Source organism: Gobius niger (genome assembly GCF_951799975.1).
Source record: "Gobius niger genome assembly, chromosome: 5".
Classification (NCBI taxonomy): Eukaryota; Metazoa; Chordata; class Actinopteri; order Gobiiformes; family Gobiidae; genus Gobius; species Gobius niger.
The window spans coordinates 10,244,920-10,267,074 of record NC_136856.1 but is presented as its reverse complement, the minus strand read 5'-3'; the positions used below and the strand labels follow the sequence as shown (position 1 = coordinate 10,267,074).

At 41.4% G+C, this 22,155-nt stretch overlaps 1 protein-coding gene across 5 annotated transcripts in view; it reads right to left on the bottom strand.

The window, feature by feature from the left end:
* arhgef9a (Cdc42 guanine nucleotide exchange factor (GEF) 9a) overlaps positions 1 to 22,155 on the bottom strand; it is an 85,082-nt gene that overhangs the window by 10,739 nt on the left and 52,188 nt on the right. For all 5 annotated transcript variants that reach the window (XM_079556177.1, XM_079556176.1, XM_079556180.1 and 2 more), the window contains 6 exons: positions 20,775 to 20,975; positions 15,299 to 15,478; positions 14,929 to 15,161; positions 9,736 to 9,865; positions 7,971 to 8,102; positions 683 to 926 (listed from right to left, as the gene is read on the bottom strand). In XM_079556177.1, coding sequence (XP_079412303.1) covers positions 683 to 926; positions 7,971 to 8,102; positions 9,736 to 9,865; positions 14,929 to 15,161; positions 15,299 to 15,478; positions 20,775 to 20,975 — 1,120 coding nt within the window. The remainder of the gene's footprint in view (positions 1 to 682; positions 927 to 7,970; positions 8,103 to 9,735; positions 9,866 to 14,928; positions 15,162 to 15,298; positions 15,479 to 20,774; positions 20,976 to 22,155) is intronic.

Genomic DNA, 22,155 nt, shown 5'->3' with positions numbered 1-22,155 from the left:
TTGGTAGGTTTTCACTGTGAATGAGCCCTCTCACCAAAAAAAACTAACAAAACAATTTATCCTGGAGTGCTGTAGAGTCCACCATGATGGAAAGTACAGAAACACCACACAAAAAGAGCAATTATGCACAAATATCAAGCAAAAGACTCGGTCTGAACAAGAACTAGAGGTCGGAGGTCAACTAAACCAGACACAAACCATAAATAAACCAAGACAGCACTCAACTAAGACAATGATAAGCCAGATGAGCTCAGAAAGAATCTGAGACTGATTATTTTGTTAATCTCCAAAAAATAAGCAATTTCGGGCATTTTTTCTAACAAATTAATAGGGCAATTTCCTCAAGCATTACTCATGTGCAAAATGAGTAGCACAAGCAAAAGTAGATTAGCAGCAGAGTCATATCTACATTTGACTCGCGCATTACACCCCAAGACAGTAATACAGGCGCTTTCAAATGATAAATTAGGTGCAGACATTAAGTGAAGGAAAACTTCACTAAGTGTTTTCCTCACTTTTATGCCAGTAATCAACAGCCAAAGCAGACAGAATAGGTTTTTCCTTTTCGCCGCAAGAGAGCAGAACATGTTGCAGATCCACGGGCCTAAACAACTGTGCGAGGTCTCATAATATATACAAATTGAAACAATGTGCAAAGGTAGAAAAATGCAGCGTGACAAACCGATTTTCTCGTCTTCGAGCACCATCTTCCGCTCCTCGTGGAAGGCCCTGAGCCAGCGGATCTTCTCCTCGGGTTTCTTGGCCAGAAAGATGTGGAGCTCCTCGCTGTCCTTGTTGCACAGTTTAAACGCGTTCTTCACACTCACGTTGAAGTCGTCGTCGCGGCCGTCTATCGCGTCCCGCACCTCGTAGCGGTCCATGTCGATGCGGCCTTTGTAGTACAGGATGTCCCGGCGTATCAGATCCTGCGGGGATAGAGAAAGAGATAAGTGCGTGAAAACTCGGTCTATATATCCTATAGTACGAGACTTACACAAGCTGCTGGCTGCAATATCAAAATTACAATCCAGCAACACAGAGAGATGCCAAGTTTAGGAAATAAATCTGTCACAATAAATGGCCCGCGACAAGAGCAGGAAGAAGAATACTTGTAAATTAAAGCTGTATACAAGTGAATCAGGGGCTATTCTTTTGGAGTAATTGAATATACATTATACTGTAATGTTGCCATTCAATCCTCACAACTAAAAATCCACGACAAAACCTTTACTGTATAATTGCTTGTTTGGAGAAGTAAGAGGGCTAGACCTCCATATGCAGTGTTTCTAAAACTGTAGTACAGGTATCGCTGGTGGTACCAGACACAGAATCAGAATATTTGACTAATCCTCCAGGGAAATTACTCAGTTGCTGCTGCTCCTATAAATATCTTGATACATTAAGTACAAAAACACAAGCATCAATAATAAAAGCAGTAATAAGGTGCCACAGGGAGCATACTTCAGAAACGTCACCTCTGTCACCCCCACCGCAACCAAGCAAATTTTATTACCCAAATATAAAGGCACAAATGTGATGAAAATGTGACATACATTTGATGAAAAAAGGGCAACGAAAAAGGACAAAAAAAGTGATGAAAGCAACTCAAAGGTGACAAGAACACGACAACAATGCCAGGAAAAGGATCCGTTTAGATCAGGATTGTAGGTCTTTGCTTTCAAGTGAGAATTGGTCCAGTTGAGAAACTTTTGGATTTGGGTAAAGCCGAACTAGAGAAAAGGTTAAAATAGAGCCGGTGTGTGAATAGTCCAAGGTGGTCTCAGACAGAGGAACAGTGCAGTCTAATACTTTTTTTACCCAGGAAGATACTTTTAAGCAACAAAACCATCAGAGAGCAACATACGCTACGAAGACACTTGTGTAAAATGCGACCCCAGAGAAATTGTAGCCAAGAAAATGACTTGAGTTTTTGTCCTTATACTTTACTATATTGACCCAAATACTTCAGCATGTTCAGAACAAAAAGAAAACGCACCCAAAATGTGAGTTATCAAGCGTAAGTGGAAATGTAGAACGTGTTTGGTGAGCTGCTTAGAAAGGGCTGGAGAGCTACTGGTTGGAGATCCCTGGTGTAGTAGTGGTGTAGTAGTAGCACTGTGCAGAGGGTGAAGGGAGTTCCCCAGTATGGACCTAATCTTTTATCTCCCCCTGGTGTCTCTGGCCAGAAAACCACAATTGCAACTTTCCTGCCCCCGTGTCGGAGTCACCGATACACACTAATAGAATCACGAAGAAGAAGCTAACAAGCTAATGGGCAAAGCTAACTACGAGCTAGCGCCACTTTAGCAGTATTTACAGCAAAGTTTGAGTGAAAAAAAATATCTCTATTATGTAATTGGATGTACAATATCCCTCTCTCCCTTTGTCTTTTCTGTCAGCAACAATTAATGAGTAAAAAATCACAACATGCTACGACACCTGCAGTGGTACTTATGGCCTCTAGGGGCATGAGTTACTTAGTACTGCTTTAACCTATTACTAACAATAATGATGACAATTTGCCTTTATTAAACCAGGAATGTCAGACTTAAAAAATTAAAATCACTTTTCAGGGGTAGTCCAGGCCCCACACAACAAAAACTATGAATTTAATTGAGAATGTTAATCTTATTTTTAGTGGTTTTCACTAATTTAGACTATCCTGTTCGGACCCAGCTTAATTTGCTTGATGACATTTTTGACTGAGGTAATCAATAAGAAAGCAAACCTGCCAATGGGTCCAGTGACATTTTCTTACCCCATTGGCAAACAAATTAATCTGAAATACAGACAGAATGTGTTGAAATGAGTCAAAAAATATATATTAAAGGGGCTAGATACAAGTTCGCCATTTTATACTCACTACTGCCACCTTAGGTCATATGTGTAACTGCACCTTCTATATTAAGCTCGTGCATGACTGCAATTTGGACCCAAATTAACACCGTTTTGAGTGACAGTGCAGGATTTTAGAGGCAGTTGTGGTGAGCAGGTCTGGGCTCATTCTACACATTAGGACATTGTTGGAACATGCAGGGGGAGGAAAATACATAATTTTTGCATTTTTAAACTCTGTATAGTCCCTTTAAAAAAAAGCCAAGCTAAATCGTAACAAAAACGTCAAAACAATTCAGATCTTAACTATTTATTCTCAATTTGAGACATTTTTACAAATCTAGATATTCTTTTTTCAGAGTGCTGAGGTGACCCAATTTTCCATGTGGGAGGAAAAATGCAAACACAGGCCCTACACGGTCCGGAAACTGCGCACCTTCAGTGACACGGCAAAACGTAAAAATGTCCCAGTTGGTAACAGCCTGTATCTTTGTACTTATTTACAACCGCTACCGAGAAGGCTGGCTGCTAATTCTCGCCGTGCTGTTTTTCAATATGACTTGCGCCTACGTCTCCGACATCAGCACACATTGCGTCATTCCTCGAGGCACTAAATCCTTATCTTCGTCATCTTCAGGTTTGCCGTGGGAGATATAAATAACGTCCGCAGCACGAGGAGGTCAGCGACGGAGACACGCGCAAAGAATTGGGCCTTTAATGAGCGCGCAGAACCGATTCGGCATCTGCGTCCCGCTGATGGGGGAGATAGAAAGGGAGAGGGAAGAGGCAGGGATGGAGGGAGAGGAATGGAAGACCACATGCAACGCGCAGCTAACTCGCCTCGAGGCTCCCCAATAAACACACAGCGCCAGGATCCTGAAGACGGAAGTTCAGTTCAGAGACGAAAATCTATAATTCATCTGTGTCTCAGAGCTGTTTTTATTTCACAGCCTGCAAAAGCGGAAATGCGCTCAAAACATGCACTCTGCAAAAAGCATCTTGACTTCAAGTTGTGTGAAATAATATCAGGAGTAGAAGTACAGGTACTCCATAGAATATTCAGGTAAAAGTGAGTGATCTGAGTAAAAAGTGCTACTGATGTTTCTGATATTACAATTACAACCACAATTGCAATTGCTGATGCTACTAGGGGTAGGCCAAGATAAAAAAAAAGAAAAATTCTGACATAATTTATAATAATACAAGATGACATATTTTGTTTTTTACTTAAAGGGGCATTATGCAACTTTTCATGTGGAAGAAAAGTTTATGTTTGTGCATATTTGACCTATTTCTGTATAAGTGGTCATCATGGCTCCTTTACTTTCCATCACAGTGGTCTCTACATCGCACCAGGATCAATTGTTTTGTAGGTTTTCTGCTGAGAGGGTCCATCAGCAGTGAAAACCTTCCAAACAATGAATCCTTGAGCGTCCTAGAGACCACTGTGATGGAAAGTAAAGGTGACATGCTGACCGCTCAGGGTCTTTTTTTCCCCACATAAAAACTTGCATAATGCACCTTTAACCTCTTAACCCCCGCCTGAACCTAACCCCTTTTCTCCAATTTGGCTTTACCCAGATCTAAAAGCTAAAACAAGGATGAAAAAAGTGACAAGAAAGTGACAAAAAAGAGGCAGAGGAGCAACAAAAACATCAGAAAAAACATGACAAAAACACAACAAAAACGGCTAAAAAATGTGATTAAAAAAAAGCAGCGACAACGCGACAAAAAATACAAGTCTTAGCTTTCAATTGAGGCGTTACTCTGGCCTATAGTCTGTAAGCTCTAATCAAGCAGCATTTAGATTTGGGTAAAGCTGAACTGGAGAAAATGCGGTCAATTAAAGCAGTACTTAGTAACTCATGCCCCTAAAGGCCATAAGCGCCACTGCAGGTGTCATAGCATTTTGCTGTTTGTTACTTATTAATAATCCGTGAGAGTAAATACTACGCAGACAGAAAAGACAAAGGGACAGAGGGATATAGTACATCCAATTACACAATGGAGATCATTTTTTTCACACAAACTTGGCTGTAAATACTGTTTAAGTGGTGCTAGCCCGCAGTTAGCATCACCCGTTAGCCTGTTAGCTTCTTCTTCTTGATTCCATTAGTGTGTATTGGTGCTCCGACCCGTAGGCAGCAGAGTTGCAATTGTGGTCTTCTGGCCAAAGACACCAGGGGGAGATGAAAGGCCTCCCAATCATCCCATTAACACTTGTATTACCCCCAGAGGAAAGGATTCATTAAGGTACACAAGTTACTTAGTACTACTTTAAAGCAGGGGTAAGTGGTAAACAGTAAAACGAAATTATTAATTTCTTAAAGGGGCTAGACGCAAGTTAGCCATTTTATACTCACTACTGCCACCTCAGGTCATATGTGTAACTGCACCTTCTATTTTAAGCTCGTGCATGACGGCAATTCGGCCCGAAGTAACACAGTGTTAGTGACAGGTGCAGGATTTTAGAAGCAGTTGTGGTGAACAGGTCTGGGCTCATTCTACACATTAGGACATTGTTGGAACATCCTTATTTTTAACATTTTTAAACTCCGTATGGTCCCTTTAAGTACAAAACAATATACTATAGTAAAATGGGTGGGTATCTATTAATTAAATGTTTCTTTCAGTACCTTTAAGCCATCCACAGTAAGCATGTTGGATGCAAGCAAATACAATATGATTCTACTCAGGGTCGAAAACTCTTTACCATGTGTTTTTGTTTTAGGCCGTGCTAACAAGAAATTTGCAAATATCAGCTGGATGGAAGATTGATTTTGTGAATGTTCAAATGTTGTGGATTCTTGCGATATACAAATATTGCATTGACATTAATTTAGCGATACACTGTCATCTAGCAGCATAATTTAACAGATTTTAAGGAACATACTCGAATTATACAAAGAAACAATTAATAATGGAGGTAACAGACTCGGTGTATAAACTTTTATGATGTTTTCCTTCTACAAAAACCCTTTATCAAAAGCACTTTGCTACTTATCCCCTCGGTGTGAGACGTCCTGAAGTTATTCTGAGTTTTCCTTTTGCCAGGCCTCAACACGGGGCTGATACGGTTCGTCTTGGTCTTTAGTGTTTTGAAATTATGGATTTTTGATGACGCAACGTGTTTGTGAGCCTCGGTGTGCGTCTGTCGGTGTGTGCTGCGCGGATATGTCTAAGTGTCTGCGTCTGGTGAAGCGTGAAGCTCTTTCTGACAGGAGAACACAGCGTCACTGCATTAGAGCCCAAACTACCACAGCTACATTTAGAGAAAGGTGCTGAGTGTTCGAGTGAGGCCTGCTCTGTCTCATCCACGGTTATGTAAGGTTTATAACAGACATCGAGTCAAGCATTGTCTCCTTTTTAGATCCTGCCACAAGTGACGTAATTAAAGAAACTATTTGCATGTTTGGATGAGTAAAGTGTTGTACTGTAGCTCATCTCATTTCATGTTAGTAATAAAACAGCTGTAAAACATGAGAGATCTGTGACTATTAAAGCGGTACTAAGTAACGTGTAAATCCTATTCGTAGTCCCTGTGGGGGTAGTACAAGTTTTTATGGGATGATTGGGGGGTCTTTCATCTCCCCCTGTGTCTCTGGCCTGAAAACCACACTTGCAGCTTTCCCTGCACCGGGTAGGAGCCACCAATTCACACTAATGGAATCAGGAAGAAGAAGCTAACAGGCTAAATGCGGCCTAGCGCCACTGAAACAGTATTTACAACCAAGTTTGAGTGAAAAAAATTATTTCCATTGTCTAATTGGATGTACAATATCCCCCTCTCCCTTCGCCTTTTCTGTGAGCGTAGTATTTACTCTCCAAGACAATGAATAAGTTAAAAAATCGCAACTTGCTACGATACCTGCAGTTGCGCTTATGGCCTCTAGGGGCAAGAGTTACTTAGTACTGCTTTAAGTGTTGAAATGTTCTCTACCCAGGCACTGACATCACATGCACCTAACACGCAGCTCGTGTGGGTTTGATGGCTATTGCTATTGATACGTTTTCTTAATCATTCAACAAAGTTAAATTTGCTTTTCTTGGATTGTTTTTTGAAGCTGCACAACTTGACCGTGGAAGTTCAAGGTAGTAAAATCTCTCATGCGTTTCTAACTCGCACAGACCCTCCCGCACACCCCGATTGTTCACTTGAGTTAATAAGAAGCACTTCTCAGTCGGAGTTCAAAGCGATGACAGAGCTGGAACGTGAACAATTTGGGTCGGCAATGCTAACGTGCTAATTTAGCCTCTGACAGTTTATGCGGGAGGAAAAGTCGCTAGCCTATGTATTTTGACGCACAACAGCGCACATGGTCTGTTTTTCTTTATCGCGTTTACAATGTGGATCTTTGGTGCATCTTTGGTCCAAGTGAATGATTTGATTCCCACAGCCGTAAGAATTATTTCTCATTATCTTTTCATGGTGTATTCTAAGGAAATATGAAGATTTTCCACACCATTTTAAAGCAGTACTTAGTAACTCATGCCCCTAGAGGCCAAAAGCGCCACTGCAGGTGTTGTAGCATGTTGCGTTTTTTTACTCATTAATTGTCCGTGAGAGGAAATACTACGCTGACAGAAAAGACAAAGGGAGAGAAAGATATTGTACATCCAATTATACAATGGAGATTATTTTTTTCACTCAAATGTAGCTGTAAATACTGTTTAAGTGGTGCTAGCCCACAGATAGCTTTGTCCGTTAGCCTGTTAGCTTCTTCTTTGTAATTCCATTAGTGTGTATTGGGGCCTCCGACCCGGAGCAGGGAAAGTTGCAAGTGTGGTTTTCTGGCCAGAGACACCAGGGGGAGATGAAAGACCCCCCAATCATGCCATTAACACTTGAATTACCCCTAGAGGGACTACCAAAAGGATTTATTAAGGTAAACAAGCTATTTAGTTCTTCTTTAAAGTATATTATATTATATTCTGGCTACTCTTCCCACCCATCCCTCCAGCCAAAAAATCTACAAGCATTTGGCCAACTGGCTTGTGTTAATGCAAATACCTAAAAACCTATGAGGGGAAAACAAAACCATTCACAAACGTTCTCCCACATTTACGGGCAAGACATATCTATTTAACCCTCTTGCGCCACAAAGCCCTACAGCGCTGTCTGTGCCAGTGATTACCTTTTTGCAGAGGACAAGCTGGTGGTCGAAGAGGAAGAAGACTCTCTGCTGACTGCGTCCGTACGGCTGATAGATCCACGACAGCTCTCCGGTGTAGATCAGCTCTGAGCTTCGGTCCAAAATATCGTCCCCCTGGACACAAACACACCATTACCCAGTGATTAACACGCATCCAAACCCTGCCAACAAGCAAGCAGCCTTATGTCATTAAATGGAGCTGTAAAGTCTAATGTACAGCAGTGAGTCATCTAATCGCAGCCTTATGTTCACCCTAAAGGGGATATTACTTTGTTTAGAGACAACATTTTAGGATGATTAGGAACAAGGCATAAATTGTGATGAGAGCTCAATTGAAAACAGTATTACAAATTTCTAGACGTAAGATTCAAAGGTGCTTAATTGAGTTCCAAGAGCAAAACAGTAAATCCTTTAAAGGTTTGCCAGGTCCTTTGGTTAAAACCAGTTTGGAAATAAACATAAATCAACTCTCTGACTCTCTAAAACATAAATCTCACACCCAAATTCCCCACCTGTTTGCACCACAAGGATGACAAACGTCTCTTTTCCTGAGTCTGTGGAATTGACCGTACAACAGCACAGCGCCATCTTCTGCTCTGGAGTGTGCATCTTGAGGATTTTACGTGAGACAAAATATGTTGCTTTCTACGTTTTACTTTGGAATTGTAGTGGAGTAGAACGTATTATTTTATCCTTTAAATTTAGTGTTGTTGTGTCCTTGGGCAAGACACCCACCTTGCCTCCAGTGTCCACGTGCACTGGTGTATGAATGAGCATGTGAATGGGTGAGTGGTTCTTTGATTTAAAGCACTTTAAGTACCTAAAGCAGGTAGAAAGGCGCTATGTGAATCTGACCATTTTTCATTTGACCATTTTTTTTGGTTCTCAACAAAAAACTCTACTCAAGTACAGTACTGAAGTAAATGTACTTAAGTGCTGACCACCTGGTTGTATTTGGAGCTTAGCTAATGGTCAGAGAATGTCATAGATAGGATTAGCGAGATAACCAGGAATAACAATTCACTCTCCTATTCATTCAAATCACAGCAGCATGAGTTTGGATACTGTAGGAGAGCAAGTAGCAGGTAAGGCAACCGTATGGTTTCTGTGTCAAGGATTGAACCATACCCTCCTCACTGAGCAACACAAGAGCTAACCTCTCTGCCGCTGCCACACCTCGGTCACACGTTATCTCTGTATCAGTTGAGTCAATACAATGCCAACATTGTAAATAAACACTAGCTTCTCCAAGAGCCAAAAGTTAGTCTAAGCAGCTGCAGTTAACTAAGCCGCCATCTGTGTTATAAATAATAATGCATTACATTCCTTCTTTGAATTGCAAATACTCATGCAGTTTTAAAAGCATACACCGACTTTAAACCATTTGCAAAGTAAGCTTGGAATAAAATTGAGCTAACAATTCTGTCTTTTTTCCCCCTTCAATTTTGTGGAAGTTTACTTTCTTAATGTGCAAGAATTTACCTGGAAACAAGCAGGTGGTTTATTCATTTAAACTTTATCAGAGTTCCTTCATATATGGGCACCCGAGAAGGTATTTTTCCCACACCAACAATTCTCCAAGCGTGTAAAGGTAAAATAACTTCTATCGCTATCTCCTCATTTCGCTGTTTATGTGAATTCCAACTTTTTACTGCAGAAGAAGCAGGATGGTTAACTGTGTCATTATCAAGTTAGTTAAAAAAGCAACCCCGGCCTCCTCTACTTAGTATTACACTCAATTACACACCTCCCAATCCAGGACAGATGCTTGCCACTGGGCGATTTTGTCGATGTTTTCCAGCCTCCTCTTCCTCTCGTTGATCTGCTGAGTGACGTTGCGCATTACAGCCAAAGCCGCCGCCACGTATCGATAGTCACTGTGGAGCACAAAGACAGAAAAAAAAAATAAGTACAGCAATTACTGGCCTGGTGTATTGAACTTACAGCTTTAAGAGGCAGGCCTAGTCTTTAATATAGGCGCGTAAATGCTTTGGAAGTGAAGACAGATCGCCTATTAAAACACATGGGTTATAAACTTGGGCGAAGGCAGTAAATTTACACGAACACCGAACAACAGAGTGCGCCTTAATTCGCCTCTTGTCCTGTACCCCCCCGTTAACCGGCTGGCTGGCAGCGCGCGGGGTTATAGACAGGTCCTGCTGGCACGTTCTTCAGCTTCTTGTATTGAGGTAAAATGATGGCATTCCAAGTGACGGAGATTTACTCGCTCGCGCTCGTCAAAATAAATGCCCAAGCAGAGTCGTAAATCAGACGGTGGTAAAGGCAAAGAAATACCCAGGGTTCACTCCCATATTTATCCCTAGTTTGGACCCTTCATGGTCTGATTCATAGGTGGTCTAGTTCTGGTTTGGTCCAGACTGAGTTATGTTCCCCGGCTAGTCATTGGTTTTGCCTTATAGCTCGCTTTACACCTTCCCAAAGGCTTTCTACATTTCTAAATAGGTTTGACGGGTTGAATTTGATTTGTGTCTTGGAGAAACAAACTCATATATCCAGCCAGATTTATAGATCAAATGAATCAATTTTCTTTCTTGACATATCATCCTGACCACAAACTTTCTAGGACGTACTCCCATAGTCCCATAGTTACTCCCAAGCGTCCTCAAAGCGTAAGCAGCTCTGTGCCGTTTTTTATTTCCCCAAACAAGCAGCTACTTTTAGCTTTTCTAAATGCTATGACCGCAACTAACTGATAATTGTTTGGAGTGTATCACCACCACAGGAAGCAGGGCTCAGATTCAGCTACTTACAGCTGCTGCACAGTAACGGCAGTAACATATGTATGACTGAAATTCTGCCCAAAAGCCTTGCATTTTGAATTCATTAAATCTACCAGAAAAGAAAATCAATAAATTCAGATTTGTCAGTAGCAGGGAAAATGTACAAATGTCAGGATTTGACCGACTTTGACAAGGGGGGAATTTGTGATGGCTGCACTGGATCAAATCATCTGCTGCTCAGTGTAAAGAAATGTAAATGTGGATGAATGAGATGTCAAATTTGTTGCAAGGGTTTATAGGTTCAGGTTAAGGTCTGCTCTGTCATCCCCTTTAGGAAATTCATCCTAATACAGAGTTTAAAAATGTAAAACTAAGTATTTTCCTCCCCCTACATGTTCTAGCCATGTCCTAATGTGTAAAATGAGCCCAGACCTATTCACCACAACTGCCTCTGAAAGTCGTGCACAAGCTTAATATTGAAGGTGCAGTTACACGTATGACCTGAGGTGGCAGTAGTGAGTCTAATATGGTCAACTTGCATCTAGCCCCTTTAAGAATCGGAGTAAGTTGTTTTGCCGCTGTCCATGAAAAAAGGCTTCATAATCTAGGAATGTCCTTAAACTGTTTGGCAATAGGGATATGCAGAATAGGTTGAACATATATTTAAACATAATGTTAAAAAAGTTTCAGTCCACGTTTCCAAAAAAGAAAAGAAATCGGGCTGAGAATGGCAATCAATTATCTCTCCATCTTTAAACCCTATTCCAGTCGGCACTATGGTCGATAATGTGTCTATGTGACAGTATCTGGCACTCACTCCTCGGCTCCCAACAGTGAGTGGCTGAGATTTGGCAGAACTGGCAACCGGCATCTGGCATCTGTCCCTGTCTCTGGCTCAGTGACCCTCTCTCTCTCTCCATTCACTCACAGTGCATTTCTGCAGCCTGGGTTTGCACATCTGGATGCTCCACTGAGTGTCCGCTGGCTGAGATATCATCTGCAAATGTTTAGATTAGGTCTGAGCCTGTCTGTGTAGTCACTGTGTGTGTACAACAGCAAACCGGTGGAGTCACAAAAGGTGTCTAATCTGGCAACAGGCACTATTATCCAGACAATGCAAGAGGGTCTGACTAAAGACTCTGTGCTCTGCTGTTTCAGGCATTAATCGTGGCTCAGACATGGTTTCAGACTTACAACACTTTTTTAATCAATGGCTTCTTGTAAAAGAAACTGCAAGGTTGAGTATATGTATGTTTTTACTGACTGCACAAGTTGGGTCCCCTCAATAACAATGTACTGGAGAGCCGAGAGCTTTTTTGTAATTGGTGGTAAATGACCAAAAACATATCGACGGTTGGTGAGTTTTGTGATTCATAATCCTGTTCGAACATGAACGCAGAACCATGAATAACAATGATTGCCCATCGCTGATTGGTTTACTCCACTTCCTGTTTGCTCGTGTCTGTTCCGCTATGGAAATTAAGTTGATGCCGACTCTAACCAGGCAACATTTTCTTAAGGAATCCTTAGTTAAATTGTGTTGATTTTCTTTCCTTTCGTTCACTGCTGAGATAACCTGAGACAACAAATTTCTCTATAGCACTCTACTCTAGTCCACATGTGTCCAACACAAGGCCTGTGGTCCACATCCGGCCCACGAGATGATTTAATCCAGCCATTTGTAGAACATAAAGTATGTCAAAAACAAAGTAAATCTCTGTCTAGCCCATTCTTGTGCCCATTCCAGTTTGCTCACTCCAGCCACTAGGGGGCACCTTAAATAAAAAAAAAAAAGGAGAAGTAGCTACAGTAGTAACTTACTGCCAACGAGTGTGGAGTGAATGAATAATGACTTTATGTAGCACTTTATTAGGCCACAATCCTTTATAATATATGCTGCCCACGACCCGCCATGGGGGCTTAATCTTGGCCCACGACCCAAACAAGTACACACCCCTGTCTAGTCATTATTCATTTACTCCACACTCAGAGGTTGTATTGTAGCCACAGCTGCCGTGGGGTAGGCTGACAGAAGCTAGAATGCCAGTCACTTGCTCACATACAACAAAATTCTGCCAAAATGTTGACTATATTTACCTAACTTGTGAATTAACAAGTCATTGTCAAGAGGGCACCTCCTACAAGCACCGCATAGACAGAAACAACCAAAATCAAAACATTAAATCCAAAGGGAAATAATCTTTGCACTGCATTTGTCTCATCGCTCGCTCCAAACCGTGATTCACTTTGCAATCAGTCAATGGACACTGTTATCCCAGGGTTTGACTATATGGATTTGTACTTCTGCCGCCTTGATTCTTAAACACGAGCCAGATTTTAGGATGTAATGTTTTCTTGCCGCAGTGTTAAGAGCTCAGAGCATTTGTTTGAGTTTATGCTTGAGTAAACAGTGCCAAACAGCTGCATGATGCACATCTGGAGCCCCGCAATGCAACAGTAATGGACTAGTTTCCGATATAAATGAACTTGTGCTGCTCTGTTGAAGAGCTGGGGAAGTTGTGGAAAGACTGAAACACCCTGACTTTCGATAGACTGATCATCACATCACATAATCATACACATGACTGTTATTATTAACAGCTATTATTGAATTAATGATGGGTTATTATGATTACTACTGTTATTAAAACTGTAATTTTTCATAGTTTGGGACAGGAACTAACTGCTATGCACCTGCTATGCATGACTACGATATCAAATGTACTCCTGATGGTCAGCAAGATGATAGAAGAAGAAAATCAAAGTCAGGTCAGCCTACTCACAATAAATATCTATGTAAGCTCTCAGTCGTACAGGAGTTGCCCATCCCAGGTGAAAGTTCTTGAGTCATCATCTGCACTCTGCAGTTGTAGAGGTGGACCTTTCGTTCCCATCCAAAGAGACCTCTGGGAGGAGTTAGCTTGTCCTAATCCCAACCCTCTTTATTCAAAGGCTCCTCTCCCCCTTTTGATAAACAAACCTTTGTTGTTGTTAAGTAGGTTTCAGTCTCAGAGACCCTACGCTCACCTGATCAGATGCTTTAGTGTTGCTGACGAAGCTCCTTTGTTGAAAGGTGAAACATCCTACACTTCAACTGCAGAGTACAGATGATGACTCAATAACGTTTGTCTACGACTTTTTTTGGGGTGGCCCGGTAGCACAGCAGTTAGCACTCGTGCTTCACAGCTAGATGGTCCCGGGTTTGATTCCCACCTGGATGGGGTCTTTCTGTGTCGAGTTTGCATGTGTCAGACTGATCCTCCATGTACAGAGATACATAGAGATACAGTCTGGAATTGTGCGATTTGAATATCGCTGACTCCGGCAAAACCAAGACGAGCCAATGGTGCGCCGTCTTCCACGCTAGGATTTCCCATCAAACACCAGAGCTCCTCCAGGCTGAAACCAAAACAGTGAAGATGGCGGCCGCGACACAACAATCTTTTACCAGTGCCCTTTCTTCTGTTTTAAATGAGCTGGACTTGTCCTTAAAGCCACAGCAGAAGCTGCTCTGAGGGCTTTCATTGGAACATTTACTCGACTGCACGAGTGGACGACAAACCATCATGGCGGAGGACGTAAACTCAAAGCGTAGGTCGCTTTGTGTTTGATTGGTTCTTTCTCGGTCAAACTACGGTCGTTAGCCCCGCCTCCAGTCTCAATTTGGAAATTGCGTCTTTATATGTATTTATAAATACATAAATAAAGTCAGTCTGGCTTTATGCCAGGCTAGGTTTCCACTACCCCAAAAACATGTACGATAGTCCAGGATGAACGATGTGTGCGTGTGTATGAATGAGGGTGGTCAGAGGGTCTGTTGGCACAGATATGTGCAGTCGCAACAGCGCTTCTGTCAGTCTGTCCCAGGGGAAACTGAAGCTACATACGTAGTTTACCATCACCGAGTATGGAGTGAATGTCTCATTTAAAGCACTTTGTGACTCTGTCTGTCAAAGGCGCTATACAAATAAAATCCTTTCCTTTCCTTTTTAGGCATATTAGTTAAATGAATGCTTTTCTTTTATGTACAAGGTGGTCTGGTAAACAGTGTGTATTTGTATTATTTACATGGTTAATTGCAAGGGACAGAATCAACATAGACTAAACTGTTGTTAATAATGATCAAATTATTTTTGATTTAACATTTTTCCTCTCACTCAATACAAATGACGAATGAGGCCACAGCGAGTCTCCCTCACCTGTGCTCCTGTGCGGTGTACTTGAGCAGCTCCGCTAACTGCAGAGGGTATTTGCAGATCTTTTGGACCGGAGTGAGCAGGAAGCCATCTATTGCGATGTCGATCATTTGCTGCAGGAGACGACAGGCCTCGAAAAAGTGCTGGTACCGACCGTCACGCATCAGTTTGCTCAGCTCCATGCACGCGTCCAGGTGGTTGTTACAGTACTCCGAGTAGATCCAGAAACCGTCTTGCTGCAAAGGCAAAACATAAGGTTCGGTGACAGTCAAAAGCTTAATGCACACAGAGAGTTGCCCGTGTTATGCAGTATTCATAATTTAGTTTGTAATTTTGAGAGGTATGTCCACTACACGCTACTGTTGAGACCTACGTGTTCTAAAAAGCAGGGTCCTATTTCGGAAAGGTGCGGGTCTTCTGTGTTGTACTGTTTCTCCAGATCTCGGACGAAGCCCATCTGGAAACGGTAAATGTCCTCGATGTTCCCGAAGATGACTTTGAGCTGGTCATCGTTGAACATGTCCACGCGCTTCCGGCACTGGCGCAAGTAGCCCTGAAACAACACGCATCGACTGAAAAGTTACGACCAGACCCCTTAGGAACAGATAAGCTCTGCATCAGTAGTTCTCAAAGTTTAGACATCAAAGACCACAGATATTAGAAAAGTGGTCGCAATGTTGCCTGCTTTCTGTGTCGAACCGAACAGACTGAGGTTATATTGTAAGTCAGCACAAAGGTAATTAATTTCTCCACTTTTTTTGGTAGCTACTTCAGATAAACATGTTGGGACACTCGACCAATGTAATTTAAGTGGATTAAAATTAACAGTGACTTCTGGACCTATTGTAAAGTCAGAAACAATTTGGCGCAGGACAGACTCTTGGCCTTAATTTGTCAGTCCAATTCGTGCAGCTAATTAAATGCCCCCTGGCTTTGGAACTTTGGGGAAAAGATTTGTTGTAAGGAGGGTTTTTTTTTTCTTCATCTTCTTGGCTTTTTGCAATACAATTCCCACAATTCATTTAGACTTCCTTCTGCGTCAAGGATATGTACTTAAATAATCCAATCTTTGGGGCTTCAGATGAATAGAAAACCGAAGCCAAGTATTGTAAGGGAAATTTGTGAACGTGTGTGTTATAAATTCTGAAACGTTAGTGCCTTATTGGAAACATTCTTGTAATTTGAAGAGGCAGTGACTTGTGCAGTTGTATGTGTTATTTAAAGAAACCAAAATCTTCGATATTAATCAAAATACAGTATAAACAAGGACAAGTGTCAGTGAGAATAAGAGTTGCAAATATGTATTTTACATTCTAAACCACATGTGTCAAGGTCAAGGCCCGCGGGCGCATAATTTAATGTGGCCCTTTGAGGGGCATGGATTCCTGAGCATGCCAAAAAAAAGGAAGTCTCTTGCCCATTCCCCGACGAAACAACCAGTTATATATAACATAAATAATCAATAAGAATTCCACACATGTCCAGCAGAGGACACTATAATAAGAGATCAGGATATAAACAGCGTATTATAGCCACGGGATACAGACGGCATCTCGTCATAGAAGGGGGCGTGGCCTCACCGAGGGGGAAAATAGAATCTTTTGGGAAACACAATTTTTCACTCTTTTTAGCCTTTTTATGGTGGAATATGAACTTATTTATCACATACAAATAAAGTCAAGTCTAAATCGGGCCCATATGGATATTTTCTCACAGCAGATTGTTCAGTAGAAGTGAAAAAACGGCAGTTGTAGCTACCACTAGCTAGCCGTTAGAATTAGCTCGATGCTAACATGAAGCTTCCTGTTAGCATTCTCCATTATTTATGTATTTATGGGCTGTTGAACCACTTTGCTCCTCTCCATGTCTTTGTATCTTTATTTAGTAGAAAACTATATTCATAATTCAACGTTTGTTAAAGTAGTTTTTGAATAATTAGAGAAAGTTTAAATTTTTCTCCAAATTGTTTCCCCCTTTAACTGTTTTTAAACATGACCATATATAGTCCCTCACAATATATGTGTCCCGCGACCCGCTGTTGGGGCTGAATTTTGGCCCCCGACCCAAACGAGTTCGACACCCCAGTTCTAAACAGAGGCCTCGACTGTCAAAACCGACTGTAGCATTGCAGACTTGCCGCTCATTTGGCTTCTGTTGCTATGTTGTTGCTTGCGTTCTCTACAGGGCATAGGTGAGTAACCCAACACACTAGGGCATAAACAGACCAGACGACTAGGCAGAAAACCTTTTCGGTGTTTCGGTGGAACAATAAACAGTGTAACACCGACGACTAGCCGCTAGTTGTTTTTGCCGGTTAGCGTTCACTTTTAGTGCTGCTCACATATCGTGTTTCTTCAGGACACATTAAGCCGATATGAAGGAGCCGAGGCCAGGAGACTGTCTCTCCATCGTCACCAGGCACCGTGGGCCATCGCACGCAAGGCTTTTAACTTTTCTTTCACACAGACTCATTCACTTGGAATCAACTACGATCTAACTCCAGGACTGACGGCTCGTTTACTTCAGATTCTGGATTTAAAATGAAGATGATCCTAAAAGTACAAAGGAGTAGAGGAGGCCAGGAAAAGAGTGGAGTTATGAGACAAATGGAGAGAGGAGAGAGGACACAAAACTTAGATGTTTCTGGAGGCGCAGGTAAACACTGAGCATTGCCTAAAAATAAAGTTAAAACCTAGAAAATGGAAATAAGCCTGCTATATTGTAGGTTCACTTAGAAAATAAGCTGCAAGACTTGTTTAAATGTGAGCCTACATTATTACATGACGGATTTGGATGTGGACTTAATGTACTCGATGTAAATGAGGTGTTAATATGATGAGAAACTATTTTTAGATAAGGGAAACTTTCTTTCAGGGACCCGGATAGGCGATAGCAGTCAAAATGAATAAGGAAAATTTACTTCTATCGACCAAACACAGATTTAACCATTAAAAAAGGACAGAAAGTAAACAAAAAATGTTAATGTGTTTATAAAGAAATGACAGTGCTGATATTTGTGGCCCGAGTATAAAGATATCAATATTTAGTATCAATCTGCGCGTCACTGCATCTAAACCTTGTGCACCCTCTCATTCTCTTTCACTCCATCCAACCACAGTAGACCTATATCCTCTTTGTTTTTTGCCTTGGCCTCTCCCACTCAGTCAGTCCAGTCACAATATCTAAGAATTTCAGCTCGTTGTTGCAAATTAAATGTATTATTATTATTTTTTTCGGATCATCTTTTAGACATAATGTAGACGCGCTTCTGAATTCGCCTGGAAAAAACGCTATTTACACCCGCGTGATAGGGGCGTCGCTTTTCATTTCATCTGTTTGTGTGCATAGCTGCTTGCTGGATGCCAGGATTTCTTGCGGGCGTGACATGTCGAAGTGCGGCTGTAAATACACGCTTTGATGCACATATTTAAAGAGATGGGTTGCCTCGATAAGATCTTGTTTACGGAGGATTAAATCGAGATTATGAGATTTTCCACACTAAAAAACTTGCCCACCTTGGATTGCGGTTTCGTGGAGGAATTTGGTGTAGCAAAAAATATTGAAAAGCTCCATGGGTTTCTACAGTACGTGCCAAAAAAGAATAAACTATGGTCAATGAAAGTGAAATCTTATTTTCACAGTTTCATAATGTGCCATTGAGGGCAAGAGGGCCCTCCAGGTCACTTTGAAATCCTGACCAGCCCAGTGTCTCACACTGTACGGTCTTTTCTTAGACATTACTCCACATTAAACGTAAACTGTCAATGCTGAGGATATGCAACAGTTGTGCATTATTTTAAAGGGGCTAGATGCAGATTTGCCATTTTATACTCACTACTGCCACCTCAGGTCATACTTGTAACTGCAGCTTCTATATTAAACTCGTGCATGACGGCACTTCGGACCCGAATTAACACCTTTTTGAGTGACAGTGCAGGATTTTAGAGGCAGTTGTGGTGAACAGGTCTGGGCTCATTCTACACATTAGGACATGGCTGGAACATGTGGGGGGAGGAAAATACTTAATTTTAACATTTTTAAACTCCGTATAGTCCCTTTAAGCCTCAATAATGCACAATATGTCCACTTTAAATTACTTTTCTAATACAACTTATCAAAATTCACCTTTAGATTTGAATGAATCAAAAAGAAAATGTTTCTTTCAAACTAATGATAAAACCACAACAACAAAAATGTAAGGAACAGGCCACCATTGAGTTATGTTCTTGCCTGAGCTTAGACGAGTTGATGCGTACCTGTCTGGTCTTTGTGCGTGCCCTCAGTCACGCAAAGCGACCAAAGGTGTTGTTAGCCTTTGGCCTCTTCCAATGTATTCCTACAGTTCCAAATGGGGTGAAGTTAGAAGCGACCAGGCTCTTCCAAGGGCCAGACAGGTATGTATCAACCTTTCTAAGCTCAGGTAAGAACATATCTCAGTATGGAAAAAAGGTGGCCTGTTCCTTTAAAGTATAAAACCCTATCCTATAACCCTATAGCACATATGAAGTCCCGTACTGTACTGTATATGTAATACAGCAGATTGAGATAGCAGTTGCCATGTGACAGGCCTGTATGAAACCATGCTAAAATGTAATCACGCAGATCATTTGGTTCGAGTTATTAAGTGTGACTTGTGGCTCATCTCTGTGCAGCATGATTCAACACAGTTATGACAAATCAAATCAACAGCACCGCCCTTTAAGTGTGGCTGCTGAGATACTGTGGTTCAGTGCCTTGAACTTCACACATGTTTCTGAACATTTACAGGGATGGGTTGTTTGGGCGAAACACATCACTTGGTCATCGAATATGGAGCAAAATAACATGTATCCAGCAGTACAGACATGATGGTAGGGCGAGCTTGAAAAACAGTTGTTGGGAGTCTCTCTAGCCACTGTATCCTGGCTATCGAGTATGTGACATGCTAACTTCTTCTTCAGCAAAAATGTGTTGTGGTCCAGAATCCTCAAAAGCCAGAAAGCGCAGATCTGCAGGTATAATGCCTCAAATCGTCACCAATTGCAGATTATTGCCCACATATAAGATGAACTCACAGAACATTTTTTTCCTTATTTGTCTCACTTATCACAGTTCATATACTGCATAGCTTCATAACAATTCATTGGCTAACACCCTGCAGTAGATACAAATGAAATAAATAAATATGAAAGGTTAAGCTGGGCTGTATATGTTTGGAATATGATTTACCGGTAATTGCAATTTCTCTGACAAGCGTTGCAATTACGATTAGATTTGCAATTCTTGTTGACATATGATTCGCGATTCTGAGGCTTTAACACAGAGAAAACTGAAATATATAAATGAAATATATAAATTATTATTTATATGTTTGTAGGGTCAGGACACCCGGAGGTCACAAGACCCTGAAATGGGGGTTGTGAGATGATTTCAAAAAAATACTTTTAAGTCAAAATATAGTGTCAAAAACAAAACAAAAATAACAAAACCAGATTTTAAGAGTTTTGCACCTTAATTATTATAAATGCTAATCACATTTGTGTGAAGGGGTCCCGAGTTGTTGATGTGTTGATTTTGGAGGTCGAAGCCTGAAAAGCGAATCCCAGCGGAGCGTTATTTTGTTGTTTTCAGAGGACGTTATGATACCTACTTAACTGCAACCTTTGTGCTTTTCTCACTACAACCTTTGACCTTGACTTCAATCGAGATTAATTGCAGATGAAAAAAATAATAATAATAATTTTCTGAATCCTTCGATTAAATGGAATATGTCTAGAGTCATGACATTTTTCCCGCTCAAAACTTTTACTCCCCGTCTCCATGTCTGTCCTGTCCACAATCCCACACTTGTTTGTGTTTATTGTACTTACCTCGCAGATGTCCTTGAGGTGTTTGATGTAGTGTCTTTCTGTGCTCATGATCTCGTTGATGACGTTGGCCCTCATCTGGTCGCGGTTCTGCAGCGGCGAGCCCAGACACAGGCAGTCGTTGGCGGGGTCCAGGTGCCCGTTCTGGACCTCGCTCGTGCCCTCCGCCGGCTCCCCTCCCACATCCTCCTGGTTCACCCACAGCTGAGGACGGCGTATATGGAGAGAGAGAGAGAGAGAGAAGAACAGAAAAAACACTCACATGGGAGCTATGGTCGGGCAGGTGCAAACTTCAAATATGAGAAAACAAAAAGTGCTAACAAGTTTGTTCCTGAGGACACACACGCCACACAACGTTGGATTGCACCATGGACCACTTAGAAACTTATTCACAACGCTGCATTATATTCAAAAGAACATACTCTGAAGGTGAAACATTTCTGAACACCCTCATTTTGCCAGTTTTCTTAAAAAATATGCACTGGATAGAGGATAAGTACACAGGTTTTTTTTTTCTTTTTTTCCCCTGGATGCTCTATCAATTCACATGAGAAGGGCTGTCAAGAAACATTTAAATAGAGTTTTGCATTTTTTTTACAAATCATATTAAGAAAAAAAAAATCTATATATACAGTATATATTCAAATTAAGCTTTGGAACGCTACTATACAACTTCTATCTATACTCATTCTTCAGCGCAACGGCAGGATGACTAACCACGCTGTCTGCCCAACAGTCTGCAGCATATCTGGGGAAATATGTGTTTTTATTATAAGCTTACATTGGCCTTTTAATTCTGTCTGTACATTTGTCTCAAAGGAAACAAAAGCTTTCTTCAGATTTCTGTGAGACCAAAACCTGTCTGTATCGCCGTTCGGTTAGCCTTGAGCCTCGTCAAGTTACTTTTAAATGGACCTAATTCAGTGTCAGTATCCATTGACAGATTACCTAGCCTTTCAATGGTTGCTTCTTCAAAAGGTAAACCACTGAATGATAGACTGAAGAACCAACACTGAGATTGAAAATTACAGTTTCATATACTACAGTGTACATAATTACAGATGCTGATTGATTCTTAGCAGTTGGTAAACTTGCTTGCATACATGAAGTTGCTGATAAGTTGCCTAAAAGAAAAGAAAAGAAAGCTAATCGCGGGCTAAAAGCTAGATGGCCACAGCTAGAGGAACGAGTTTGCAAATGAGAGCTTGAAAAGCGTGCAGCCGGGAGAGGTTTGTCAACGGTGCAGTTACGCCTCCGTGCCCTGGTCGTTGCCATGGCGATTGTTCAGAAGTGACACAGAGGATGAAGATTTTAATGCAGGGGTCCTTAGACTTTTTTCTCTGGGGGCCACGTTATTGTTCCCGACTGTGATGGGGGGCCGGAC